Source organism: Papaver somniferum, chromosome 2 (genome assembly GCF_003573695.1).
Source record: "Papaver somniferum cultivar HN1 chromosome 2, ASM357369v1, whole genome shotgun sequence".
In the NCBI taxonomy this organism is placed as follows: Eukaryota; Viridiplantae; Streptophyta; class Magnoliopsida; order Ranunculales; family Papaveraceae; genus Papaver; species Papaver somniferum.
In genome coordinates this window covers 185,979,534-185,994,546 of record NC_039359.1, presented here as the reverse complement: position 1 = coordinate 185,994,546, position 15,013 = coordinate 185,979,534, and the positions used below count along the sequence as shown (strand labels likewise).

General features: G+C 36.6%; 1 protein-coding gene across 1 annotated transcript; it reads right to left on the bottom strand.

Moving 5' to 3' along the window:
• Positions 1 to 236: 236 nt before the first annotated feature.
• LOC113350005 (F-box/LRR-repeat protein 17-like) lies at positions 237 to 4,506 on the bottom strand. The gene is made up of 11 exons (XM_026594061.1): positions 3,648 to 4,506; positions 3,453 to 3,554; positions 2,921 to 3,065; positions 2,606 to 2,790; positions 2,416 to 2,520; positions 2,027 to 2,124; positions 1,686 to 1,930; positions 1,542 to 1,608; positions 1,371 to 1,456; positions 798 to 896; positions 237 to 701 (listed from the first exon to the last, which is right to left on the bottom strand). Exons 1-11 carry the CDS (start codon positions 4,466 to 4,468, stop codon positions 639 to 641), a joined length of 2,016 nt encoding a protein of 671 aa, XP_026449846.1. The 5' UTR covers positions 4,469 to 4,506; the 3' UTR covers positions 237 to 638.
• Between the last annotated feature and the right edge of the window lie 10,507 nt (positions 4,507 to 15,013).

Here is a 15,013-nt window from a genome sequence, read left to right as displayed (position 1 = left end):
ATTTTAGGAATATGATTACCCATCTAATTCCTAGGCATCGAAAATCTTTATTCGAGCGCTGTAACATAGTAGAGACACTAGCCTTTAAGGTAAAGAGGAGCGATCCTGTTATCATACTCACTCTCTAGTTTTATAAATATGCTAAAACAGTTTGGCAACACTGAAACATTGAAGAAACAATAACTTGAATAAGAAAACTTGAACCTGTAAATTTACTAACAATTGTTTGTATTAGGAAACATTATATCACACGAACTACAGATCTTCAGTTTTAATAAGTCTGCTCTAAAAATTTGGTACCACAATTTAATTTTACAGTCAGAAGGGAGAAATAGAAGTATTACATAAAAATAGAGAAGATCAAATAAGATCACTTATTGTAGGGAGAAAAAACCTTGCACTAAAGGCTTTCTTTCCAGCCCTAGACATCATCAAAATTACCTAATGTCCCTATATGTGTTCAATCTTGACAATCATAATATCCTGATTGGTCTGTGGTGTATGGCAAGGATTAAGTACATTTTATTTCTACTAAGACATCACCATCAACCCATCACAGCTATATTTGCTAGTTTACAAACATGTGAGGGGTTATTTTAGAAAAGGCTCAAACCCTTCAAACTAAAGAAATAAATCAACTACTTAACATGCACCGAACATTGCTGCCGCCGGACTTTCTTTTTCTTCTCAAGCTCGGGTGCCTGCAGGATCAGATGAAGGATTTTGGGAACAAGATTATAATCAGCACAAGTTTGTAAAAACAGCCAACAAGTCGGCTTAAGTGAGTATTGTAGTACCTGTGGGTCGAGAAAGTTTGGAACTCGAACCCTCTTGGAACCATCAGCCATGCGCTTGCATGGGAAGAGATCATCTAAAGAGGCAAAATCATTGCAGACCTGCAAGAGATAATTTAAGGTGGATTTGGATGTTAGAAATTAAATTGGGAAGAGAAGTTCACCTGTCATTATGGTCTCATCAGCGAAACACTACAACAAAACTAGAATAATATCCATTTTTTTCCAACCTATACTACATGAAGTGATGAAACTTTGCAGGATATGAAACCATTTGATATACGCCTTAACCAATGGGAAACATCTCTATTTCCAAATTTGTACACTGGTGCGGAGACTACAGGCATACTTCAGATATAACGATCCTTCGGGGTGGCTGGCAGGAAATAAATTTTCTTATGTACAAATGTGCACTCTTTCGTATTAGTAGTAAAGCGGGTCATTCTTATGGGTGATTTGCTCAACTATACTGACATAAAATAGTAAGATGGAAAAAAATAAACTAAACTATTGACCTCGGCCACATTGGAGAGAAAAGCAGAAGCATTTATAACACGGCAAGGCAATATCAGTTACCTGGCTCTGAATTGCTCCCACCAAAGTTTCTTTGCATCCAGAAGCATGCACACTTTCAAGACTAGGACACTGAAGCAACAATCTCTCTGCAAACAACATGAAAACACCCTCAATCAGATTCTCGGTCAATGAAGTGCTGGATATTTATAACGAAAAGGTCAAATCAAATACCTGGTTGTAAGTTTGTACAAGAAGTTAGATTGAGATCATTAAGCGCAGGACAGTTCAGATAAAGAGCCTGCATGTGTATTTTAACAGAGTCAGAAACCAAATAGAAGAAGCCTAAATCTTTGTAGTCTGTAAAGTTGAGCTTACATCTAAACCAGAACAACCCCAGAGACTAAGCTTCTTCAGACTTGCATGTTTGATAATCAGCTTCTGGTTCATAACGTTTGGCTTGATGTTCAAAGGTTTCAGTGAGCAGTTGGATTTACCATCTTTGTATTCCTTGATTGAGACTTTATTAGCATTCACGTCTTCATGTTTGGGATCACATAACGTCATTCCACAGTCCATAAGTTCAAGATGGGGTAATCGAGCTGCGGCAAATTGAATCCCACCTAATCCGGCAAACAGATGAGCAGATAGAAGCTGGTGAAAAACTGTTCACTTCGGCAGATTAAATAAAGAATTTTAGTAAGGTTGTAAAAATTTACTTGATGTAATATTAGGGCAAAGGGCAAGTAGGAGTCTACATAGAGACTCAGGTAACTCATTGCAGATCATCCCAATGCCACCGTCGCTGATGCTTGACCTGAAACCAAAAGTTGAGTATTTCAAACCTTCAAATCTAGAAGAATTGCCCCATTAATACATCATTCAGACACTCTTATTAAGAATCTTTAGACAAACACTGGTTTAGAGGAGTATCACAGTTTAGGCAATCATCAGTGGCCAATATATACTCAATTCTACATCCCAAACAACTCATAAACTACCATGATGAACAGTTTACATGTGCGACACCAAAATCATTGAGCACTAACATTTAGTGAGTCCTTTCAAGATCTATTAATGGCAGCTGGGACCAAGTATGAGAACCTACCCGCTTAGGTCGAGCAATTCGAGATCTGGATAGGTTGACGTAATAGATGCCACAGATGCATCTGTGATTCCTGAACCAAGTATAAGCGAGAGCATACGCAAATAGCTACATAACAAAGACACATAATGTTAATTGAGAGTATACTTCAACATAGCAGTTACTTAAGATACTACATTGAGCAATGACAAACCTCATATTTGCAGCAGTCAATGCAAGTACAGTAGCATGAGACAATCTGAGGGATGCAATATGAATGTTTTGTAAGTTCGGGCAAGTCCTTCCCAAAGAATCCACCATGGTGGTAACATCGGTAGAATCATTTTCTTGGCGAGCAAAATCAAGAGAAAGTTCCTTCAAATTGGGGCAGTTGAAAACCTAAAAATAATGTACAGAAACTTTTTTATCGAAGTAATCCATTATTCAAGAAAGACTAGAGAACGTATAGGATGGAGTTGAAATGCCACCGGAAAGAAAAACAAAGCTTGTAGGGGCAGAGGGAATTTACCATCTTAGAAAGACAATAAAGATCTGAAATCCAGAGTATTGATAGACTTGAAGATGACAGTGTAAGAGAACCCAAGTTGGAACACCCTTCAATCTTAAGGCTCGTGAGAAACCTCTTATCAGCAGCAAAACGACTCAATTCATCCCTGATATACAACCAAAATGAAAACTTTAAAATGATAAAATTTCCTGTTTCAGAATTCAAGGATTTCATACTAATGAGGTCCGCTCAAAAAGGGGAACTAGTTACTCGTCAGACAATACATAATAATAATAGATACAATGGAAACCCACTAAAGGAAATTAGTGGTATGGACTACGCATCACAGACGAACAGATCAAAGTCAAATTAGACTAACCAATCAAACTCTCAACCAAAAATGTTACGATCTAAAACTATCTAAATAACATGGACAAACACAAAAGATCCTGTAAACATACAGATCCTAAGATCCAGTTTAACAATAAAGAAAAATCCAAGTTTCCAAATGAAAAGGGAAAAGGGAAATTGATTATATACAGTTGATATTTACCCAGTAATTCTATTAATCGCCTTATCCGTTGTGCGAATCTCCATCGATTGTAAATTAGGACATGAAAACGCTATGCAAGCAAACATCGTCGAATCAACATCACTGCATCACAGAATCAAAACCCTCGATTAAACACCCAAAACACTTTCACCGCCGAAAATCAATAGATGAAACCGAGATAAATAGAAATCAAACCTTTGCATAGTAAGAGATAATCTAAGTAACCCAGTACATTTCTGCAAAACAGATCCAATAAACCAAACTTTAGCTCTGACAGGAACCCTAAGTCTAAGTTCTTCTGCCGATTTCCAAATCTTCGTCGAACAATCTCTCCAACCTTTACATACTTTGGCTGCCGATAGTAGAGCTGGCGGAGGCAATCTACGCAAAATCTCCCATAGACAACTCCCTCCAGGAAATCCAACATTCCTAAATTCTTTTACCACCGTTATAGGTACGTGTACAACAACTTGATGCTTCTGCTCCAGCTGCGGAGTCTTATGATGGTGATAATACTTCTGATTTTGCTGCTGCGGCTGATGAGGATGAGGATACTTCAGATGGTGAGGATGGTGATTGACTTCAACCTCATTTTCAAAATCTTTATGATTATCATCAGATCCAGATTCATTATCATCGACAACATCATCGAAAGAAAGAGCACGGCGGAGATGAAAAGGAGGTGGATTTCGTTGATGCAAAGGTGTTGAGAAAATCGATGAATCAGCTGTTGATGGTGTTGCTACCGTTACTGCTACTGTATTACCAGCACCACCACCACCACTAGTGTTCCCATTATTATTATTGCTACTAGTAGTATCAGTGATACTAATATTACAAGAATGCCCTTTTTTAGGTTGTCCACATCTACCACACATATAATTTCCTCTTCTCTTTGCTCTTCTTAGATCGGAATAACTCATTGGTGTTGTCGCCATTGAGAGTGGACTTTGTGGTTGGTAGTAGTGGTGGTGGATTTGGGATTGCTGGTGTTGGTTGTTTTGGTTTTTTTCCATTTTTTTGGTTTTTTTAGGGTTCCGGACGGTGGGGATATCTTTGGGGGAGAGAGAGAGATTGGGAAATGAAGGAGGAGGGGGGAAGAAATAAAGGATGGAATCGCTGTATGGAGGGAGAAAGGCGCGGGAGATTAGATTGGTTTCGCGCCACTGTTTTAAAAGAAATTAGAGTAGCACGTGATTGGTTTAATGACTAAAAAATCCTTTAAATTAATTACAGAAATATTCGGCCGTTATTGTACTTGCTGTAAGAACGGTAATAAAAGCAAGTTGATTCAGTACCATAGGAACCACTAATAGTTATGGTGAGTAAGAGCAACTGCAATGGACGAGTAAACCCAAATTTTCAGTCGAGTGGGTTGGCGTAGTGGGACGGACCATCGATCAAAATTTGATCAAAGAGTAAAATCCAGACCAAATTTGGTCTGCGATCAAGACCAAATCCAAATATAGTCGGGCGTTGATATAATCTCCGCTACACATCGGGCGTTGATATAATCTCTGCCATTCATCGGGCGTTGATATAATGTCCGCTACACAAGGGGCGTTGATATAATGTACGCCTGAAACGGGGCGTTGATATAATGTACGCCCGATGGGGCGTTGGTAAAGACAACGCGCGAAATGGGGCGTTCATATACTTAACGCCCCACTTTCACAATTTATGAAACTTGCATGGGGCGGGCTTTATACCTCCGCCCCATTTTTTTTTATTTTTTTTTTGTTTCTGAAGCGTATACTATACCAACGCCCCACTCGCGCGTTATCTTTACCAACGCCCCACTCGGGCGTTATCTTTACCAACGCCTGATCCTAGGCGTAATGTTTATCAACGCGCGACCAAATATACTCTTTTCACCCTACGCCACATGACGGACTAAACCCAAATTTGATATTTTTTTTTTAGTCTTTGGTCTTTGGTTATACTCGCACCACTGTGGACGCTCTAAGGGTTATAAACGCACGTGGAGATGATGAGGGGTTTGTGTTTTTGGATGAATTGGATTGAATCAGAGGTGGATGTATATGAGATTCTGTGTATACGATATTATATGGTAGTAGATTTATCCAAGGAATTAGATACTCACTCACTCCATTCCTTTTTAATAGTCTGGTTTCTATAAATAAATGTTTCAAAAAAATAGGCTTGTTTTCTAATTGGGAAGTCAAATATTATTTTAGTTTTATGGGACTACTTTTCTCTTAACTTTTTTTGATGACAAGTGTCACGGGACCATTTCACTTTATTTCTTTTGCTAACAAGTGTCGTGGGGACCATTGCACTTCACTTCTTTTATTGACAAGTGTCATGAAGACCACTTTCAATGATTAGTTCACTTAATTTTCTTAATTTTCTCCAAAAACAAAACCAGCCTATTAAAAGGGAACGGAGAGAGTACTATTTTAGAAAAGAAGAACCGCGAACATAGCTTTTGTTGAGCGTTAAAATGGAGGAGTAGGTGATTTAGTAAGGGTAATGAGGTCTTTTTGAAGATGAAAAATCTTGTTGGGAGCGATTTTGGTGACCTAACAGTGGACAGAGATGAGTAGATGAACATTGAACTCAGGTAACCGAGGACAGCTTGGACATATATACATTGTTTCAGCAAGTTAGTTTCCCTGATGATAAAAAAAATTTAGCTGTAATTGTTGATGAGAGAATGGGGAAATTTGTTTATTTATTGAATTGCAAATCTCACAATTATATAAGAGATTCAGTGTGTCATTGAAAACACTAAATTGGTTAAAAAGATCAAAAGCAATAATTCTTGGATGAAATAGATTTCTACCTTTTGATACTGTTTACATGGACAAAAATTGGAAAAATATTGTTCAATTAGCCAATTTGGATATTTCACCCAGGAAAAAAGAAAAAAAAATGTGTCCTACCTAAAATAACCCTCAACCTTTTAAACAACGTTTTTTAAACATATTTTTTTTTCTCTTCTCTTCGTGAAGCAAAATAACGAGCTGAGCTTCGTTTCTTTTTTTTCTCTCCTCACCTGCAAGCTTCTTTTCAGATCTGGGAGCTCAATCATGGTGATTAACGATTGTTGAATCAAAGTTTATAATACTCTACTTTCAAATCATCTAATATCATCAAATCAGCAAGTTTGAAGTTTCAACTGATCCAATTTTGGTTTGGTTTTTGTCTAATTGTTGTAACGCGTTTCTGTGTTTGTCGATTTTGAAGTTTCTCTATCAATTTTTATTATGGGATTTTTGTTAACTTTTGGTTTTAGTTGTTGATTTCGATTATCCAGGGTTTTACTAATAACCAAGTTTGGGTTTAGTTGGTGCTTATAAACGTGATGATATTATTTGTTATGTCTCGAATCATGTTTTCTAGGGTAATAATCTTTTTTTCAATGCAGTATACACAGATGCAAACCAAATTGATTACCTGAAAGTTAAGGATTTTAGTTTTTCATTGTTTGGATGTGAACTGAATTGGTATAATATCATCATGTGTGTTTCTTATGTTATTGTATTCAATTTGGTATAATATCATCATGTATTTAGTTTCCTGAGATCAGTTTCATATTAGAATTTCCAGTGATTAGTTTGTCTGTTCAATTTTGATGTGAACTGAATTATTATTTTTTATGTACTGCTTTTGTGGGTAAGGAATTGTCCTAGCATCAGTCACTGCATTGGCTTACTTTTTTTGCATAGAAGAAAGCTCTAACTGGTATGATGAGTATGAGTGTCACAATTCTACGAACTCAGCACGATGTCTGGAATCCTCGAATGAACTATTATAACTACTAGGTTAGTGTAATAGTTTAGCTCGTCTTACACCAATAGTGAATGCACCTGATGGTGAAGGCTAGGCTAGTTGATTTATTTTCCTTTATTTTTAGTCAACCTGTTTGTTTAATTTGGTTTTTGTCTTTGTTTTTTATTTTCAATTGAATACATCCAGATTCATAAATGTTGTTTATATATTCCTTGTAGATGGTCTCATTTTCTTTGTGTGGTTATCCGGGATACTGATGCATGTCCATACCATGTTAATGTGAAGTCAACAGTTGATGAGTTGAAGTCGCATGTTTGTTCTTATTGGAATAACATTTCACGGACTCAATTCAGTTTGTATTTGACCATGAGGGGAGAAGCAATGTTGTTGACAGTGATGTGAAGCTTTAGTCTTTCTTATCATTGTGTATTGTTAAGCAGTTGTCTTTCTTGGAGCTTCGTTTATTTGAACGTGTTCCTCTTCGTGTTCCTGGTTTTGTTCGTGAACCTACAATGAGCGAGTTTCGTTTAGCATCAGACCCTAGCACATATCAGTTGGTTATTCCTCGTCATCTTCCGAATAGCAGTAAAGCTACTCGTAAACCTACAATGACGGGGTTGCTTTTAGGTAAAGACAATAGCTCAGATCAGTCACTTATTCCTTCCTCTCAAGAACTTGCCTCATCTCAAGATATCCCCATGTCTCAAGAACGTACATTCAATGAAAAGATGTCAGTTAAAAGATCTTGCAAGACAGGTGAATGGGAGTTTATTATAAAAGGTGTTGGTCAAGATTTTTATGGAGGACGAGATGAAGCTAGTCTTGTTGTTGAGAAATATAACCATTTTTTTGGTCGCAAGGTTAGAGTCATCAAGAGCAATCCAGAACGGTATACGGTGGAATGTTTTCACAAGGAGAAATTGAAATGCGACTGGAAGTCCCATGAAGCTCCGAAGACTTCCAATGTGAAGGGTCATTTATTCCTCAAAATCTATAATGGTGAACATACATGTTGTGCTGGTTATAGTGACGGAACAAAGGATGACCCAGTTACGCGCGAACTTGTCAATAGCTCAATATTTGACCAGATCAAACAGAATCCCAACAAGAAATGCAGGGATATTTTTAATGGTTTTAAAAGTGATTATGGGTTAACATTGAGCTATGATCAGGCGCATGCCGGGAGAGAATTATGTTTCAAGGAATTGTATGGCGAGGACACTAAATCATACACTGACTTGGTTTGGTGGTGTGAAGCCGTGAAGAAAAACGATCCAGGAAGTCGGGCTGATTTAGTTATTGAAGTGGACGAGTTTAAGTGTTTGTTCTTAGACTTTGATGCTTACATCTCGGGTTTCGAGTATTATCACCCGGTATTGTTCTTGGATGTTACTTTCCTAACTGAAAAATTTAGAGGTTGTCTTATGGCGGCTACCGCGAAAAATGCAAATAATGGTATGTCTTCTAGTTTAGATTCATTTTTGATGTCAAATTATAAATTTGAAAGAAATTCAGAACTTGTTTTGATGTCAGATTATAGATGAAACCAGTTTCATCCTTAATCGGTGAAGTCAGATTAGAGAATGAAACTGGTTTTCATTCTGTACAATAGCAGTTTCAATCAGTTTAATGATTTTTATTTATTTTTTGTTTGTTTTGTTTATGTAGGAATATTTCATGTGGCATACGATATCGTTTCAAGTGAAACTATTGACAATTGACATTGGTTCTTGGAGAAATGAAAATCTATCTTGGGTCCTCGTGTACTAACTATTATTTCGGATCGCCATGAGGGTTTGATCCAAGGGATTCTGATGTTTTTCCAACTTTCCATCATGGTTGGTGTTACCAGCATTTGAAGAACAATGTCCGCAGCAAGACCAATAATAAAAAGGGAGAGCATGGTGCTGCAATGGATTTGTTCAAACAACATTTCTATTCATCAACGCATTAAGGATTTCATGAAGGTATGCAAAAGTTAAAAGATATGGGATGTGATGGTCTTCACAAATTATTGAGTGAACTTCCAGTGGAATGTTGGTCCAATGCACATTGTGAAGGTTTTCGTTATGGCGACATGTGTTCAAACATTGCAGAGTCATTCAGTTTTTGGATTAGGAATGTGAAGGTGTGCCTATTCCAACACTAGTTAACTGGATTAAACTTGAGATAATGGATCAGATGAGTAAAAGGAAGTCGAAGGGGGCGAAGTATAAAGGATTCATTTGACCCAGGCTAGAGAAAAAGGTGCAGGCTTCCATTTGTGTTGGTGCTCAGTGTATAATAACCAAGTCTGGTGACATGGAGTGGGAAGTATAGGCCGACAAGTACACTTTTGCTGTTAATATTGCGAAGTTTTCCTGCAGTTGTAGGGTTTGGTTTACGGAGCAGTTCCCTTGAGATCACGCTATTGCGTGTATGGTTTCAGCTAACATCAATGTTTACGAGTACATTAATCCGTATTTCAGCATTCTAAGCTTCCGTGATTCGTATGATCGTCCTATCAAGCCCATTCCCGATCACGACAAGCATATTGATGTTGCTACTGGACAGCTCGTGTACCCACCAACTGTCTTAGGAAAAAAACCTGGTAGGCCGAAGACGAAGTGGATTCCTAACACTGGTAGCGCAAGTTTCAAGAGACCAATTACATGCGGTAACTGCCATACTCAGGCACGTTATAATAAGACGACATGTCCTTATCCTCCCGCAAAAAAGCAACGTTAAGAAGCTGATTAAGAACATCTTCTTTCTTCTGTGCAGCGTCTTAAGACTCATTAGTTTATTTTTTATTAGTTTATTCTTCTCTGCAGCCTCTTATTGCACATTTAAGACTTATTTACCTGGAATTATATTTTTGCAACTAGTATTTACCTTGAATTGTTTTTTTGTCTCATAAAAACATATCTTGTGGAATTATTTTTTCAAGTATTTCTCTTCAGTTTATAGTATATATTGTATAGTCTTCTGTTGTTTTTTAAATTGTACATTCCCTTCAGTTTTCACTGTAAAATTTGAATGATTGCGAAGATTCAAATTTAATTGTACAGGATGTAACCAGTTTCATCCTGCCTATTTTGGAAAAAAATGAGATTTTTGGCCAGGGTGAAACTGGTTTCATCCTTCACATTCTGACAAAAAAAAAAAATTCAACCTGCACACTCTGAAAATAGTTTTATACAGGCTAGGATGTAACCAGTTTCATCCTAGCCTGGTTACATTCTGACAAAAAACAAAAATTCAACCTGCAACTCTGAGAATAGTTTTATACAGGATGAAACCAGTTACATCCTGTATATTATGACAAAAAAATGTAATCATTTCTGGTTTCATCCTGCATATTCCATCTGAACATTATATTCAAACTATCAGAAAATTGAAGTGCATGCAATTTTCAGAAAAGAAATTCGTATTTAATTAACCTGCAAATTCATAAATGTACGCGAAGACATAGTTCAACAAAAAAAAAGTATTTCCTAATGAACTACATTGATAAAAAAATTCTAAACAACCTAAATACATTAATCTTTCCAGCAATTATTCTCATCACTGAGGATTTCATATGCGAGATCGATTCGTTTTGCGCTCGTCTCCTCTCCTACAGTATCTTTGTCTTTAAAGGAGTAACCGTTTGTCATTGCCCATTCCATGAAGTAGATAACATACACTAAAGAATCGGGACTGCAAGACAAATGAAAATGTGATGTCAGTTCAAACTTCGTTTCAGTTTGTATGTTATAATTTCAGTTCAAAGAGTTAACGACCTACCTTTCGCCATGTTGTGACAATCCGATTTCACGACCACATCAATGTCATCCATACTAGTACTTTCAAGACGAAGGTTAAGAAGCTGACTTACTCTTTGCGCCATTATTTTAGCGTCGTATAAATAGTTTGAAGAACCAAGGAGTGAGTTGTAGTGTGTCCAAGATCTGTCATGGATGTCACGGTGAAGCAATGTGAAATGTTCATTCACGTTCACCATCGGGGTGAACAAGTGATGCGTATCGACATCAATATTCTCTCGTTCAGCATTTATCATCTCTGCCGCCTTCAACTCATCTCCCGCAAGCAATGACATCAAGCTGAAAAAAATTTGCAGACCTTAGTTCATTCATTTTAAAATGTAGGATTCAAATGTTTATATCAGGTTTTATCCATGCAAGCGCGTTGAGAAAGATCGACTTGAAGTATCCTTTGGTATCACCGCCAGGTTCAAACATTTGTCTCCATTTTGTGATTTTGAACTCCATAATAGTGTTCACCAATGGTTGATTGAAAACAAGTTGCTGGATGTGTTCTCCAGTAATACATACACCTATATTGCTTTTGCAAACGCAGTCGCTGCATTTAAACAAGTTCAGCCAATTTCAGACAAGCACATGGGTTTCATTTTTTAACTGGATGAAACCAGTTACATCATATTTTAAACTTAGCAGTCCTTTTACAAAAACGCTTGCGGTAGAATGAAAAGAAAAAAAACAACGAAAGAATGCGTGTACGTACCTTATATTTCCAATTCCAAAGTACTCTTTTATTAACTTTTCTTCAGCTTCTCTTTCTCTGTTACTCAAGTAATTTTTCCACAACTTGTTGTTCTTCGTTAACTTCTTCAACTTATCTTCCTTCTTCTTCTCTGCACGCTCATCCTCAGCTGTTACAAAGTCCGAACCATAATTCTTTCTAGTCCTTTTATATGTATGCTTCACGTTTTTCTCAATCGATCCAATCTGATTCATAACTGCCAGAGGTTCTACTGCGACAATTTCTTCTTCGATGATTTCTGCTGGAGGTTCTGCTGCTACAATTTGTGCTTCAGGAATATTGTCAGCATCTTGATTTACGACTCCACTGGTTTCACCTGCCTTGCTAGCGTCTTCAGGAACATCACCCTCCGCTGGTTTATTTATCTCTTGAGTGATTTTAAGATTGAAAAAGTTCTCAGTTGTAGAGTGAACAACAATATCAAGAGGTGAAGCTTGGGAGTTTCCGGCTAAGGCTTGAGTTGCGCTTTCAAGGCTTCCACTTGACTTTGCAAGTCCGAGATTATCTTATCCTTTGCATCAGACTCAACATCCTTTGCTTCCAACTCAGCATTCCTTGCTCCCAACTCGGCATTAAAGTGACGGATAATGTTGTCCTTCTCATCTAGTTCATTCTTCAACTTGGAAACATCATCTTCATCTTTGTTTTATTTTTCCTCATTAAACAAGCATAACTGTTTCTTCTCTTCACTCCAGCTGCCAACAAAATCATCAACCTGCAAACACATATAAATATATTTTACATTTCAGTTAACACAGGATGTGAATGATTTCATCATATGATAACACATGATGTAACTGGGTTTCATCCACAGATAACACAGGATGTAACTTGGTTTTATGGTTTTCATCCATTAATAACATAAGATGTAACTGGTTTTATCCAGTTATAATAGGGATAGATTTTTAAAAATGAATCTAAACTAAATCAACATAAGATGTAACTGGTTTCATCTAGTTATAATAGGGATAGATTTTTACCTGATTGCTTGAAAGAGTTTCAAGCTTCCCCTCAATTTTGCAAGATACTTTATACAAGTCCCATCTTGCTAACCTTGGCCATGCATCATTGTCTTTCATTTGCCCAAAAATCCATAACTGCAACAACAAAAGATAGAAGATGATACTCACCACATGATTCATTTAATGTAAGAAAAAATATATTTAAAAGATGGAAGATGATACTCATCGGAAAATAGAAGCTGCAACCATTGATAGAGTAAGGTGTCTTGTGTACGGCTTTAACGCTTTGCATTAGATGTTCATGGATGAGATCCATCCACGAGACTCTGTTAATGGTGTCGATTGACTATAGGCAGTTCAAATTCTTGTAGTGGATATACATACCTCCGGTGTTTATGAAGAAGACTGTACAGAACATGAACAACAACAAAAGTATCGCCAAGTCTTCTTCTTTGCCTCCTTGATTAATAACAGTCTTTATTCCTTTAGTGATGTATTTCTTATCCAATTTGTCCCCAGTATTCTTCTCTTTCCTTTTATTCTCTTTGGCTCCATCTTTCTTCTTTTCACCTTCCCTTTTCTTCTCATCATCCCTTCTCTTTGGCTCCAGAAAGTACTTTGTGTTAAATTCAGAAGTTTTCAAACTAGGGTCTTCTTTTGGTCCATAAAGTTTATTATCTTCTTCAATCATACGTATTCTCTGCATTTTGAAAACAACAGCATGATGGTTTGCATCGGTCTTGAAAACTTGATCACCAATCTTGAATGCCAACTCATTCGGGTCAAAAATTCTTATGATGAACTCTAACGCCCTTGGAGCTTTGCTACGTTCGACCTTGCCCACTTTTCCTTGTTTGATCGCCTCAATAAAGTTCCAAAACTTAGTCTTCCTTAATACAACCTCTTGTCTTTCAGTAAATTGCAGTGAACCCAAAACTTCAACTATCGGTTTCATGTTTGATCGGAACGTTTTCTTTCCTTCCATTTTCTCTGACTTGTGTTCAACAATTGCGGCATCCACATCATCCATATTCCTTGTGATTGATTCACCACCCACGTTCACATCATGCTTATTCTTGGTTATTCTTTCAGCTCTAACACTCTTCTTACTCTTCTTGCTGCTGCTTCCTGCAACAATTTGGATAAAACTAGTTAAATCATATGGATGAAACTCAATTATATCCCATCTTTAATGCTAGGTGAAAACCAGTTTCTGCAGGTATTAGATGAAACCCAGTTACATCCATGAATATAACATACAAACTATTGTTTGGCTTGTCTGACAATAATCTCATCCATGAATATAACATAATAAATCAATTATATCTAGAACAAAGAACTAACCAGAACAAAGAACTACACATATTAATGCTGTGATTAGTTCAGTTTCATCTTGTTTACCCAGTAACAAAAAACTACACAGATTCTATCGTGTTTACCCAGTTACATCCTAACTTAAACTGAGATGTATAGTTTAGTTTTTCCAAAATGAATCAACTCATATTGTCTACATCCTAACTATACAGATTTCATCCATCATCTGAATTTAGTCTATGTCCTAAATACTCCATTACAGTATGATGTTATTAGTCACATAATCATTAAATTTAAGACCACCAGTAGATGCAAACCAGTTACATCCTAACTAAAAGTTAGATGAAAACCAGTTTCAAACACCTGCTGAGCATCACTTCGATTATGCCTATTATGTAATCAAATGCAAACCAATTTCATGCAATCAATCCAATACATAACCAGATGCAATCCATAACATACAATTTCATACAACAACCAAATTAAATCTTGTTAAAATTATGACCAAAATCCACAACAGTAGTCTCATGTTCACTGCAGATGTATCTTTAAACCTGAATGAAATTGTTTTCATCCAGCTTTAATCTGCTAAAACAATATACACTGCAGATTAACAACGGATGAAACCAGTTTCATCCTGCTTTAAACCTGCTGAAACAATTTAGATACCCAGTTGAAAACCAAATTCACCCAAATTCACTTCAATCAATTTAACATTGAAAATACTTAAATAACCAGATACAAACCAATTTCATCTAAAACATACTAATTGAAATGAAAATAAAACAAGCAATTCAACACATTAATCTACTGAAATGAAAATAAGAACAACCAATTCAACAAATTAATCATGCAATTCTGAAAATAAGAAGAAAACAGAGTTAGGGTTTGAAAACTTACTAGTTTTAGGAGACATTATATGGATCAATTGAAACCCTAACTCTTCCAATACACTGAAATGATAGAAACCCTAATTCTCTGGTA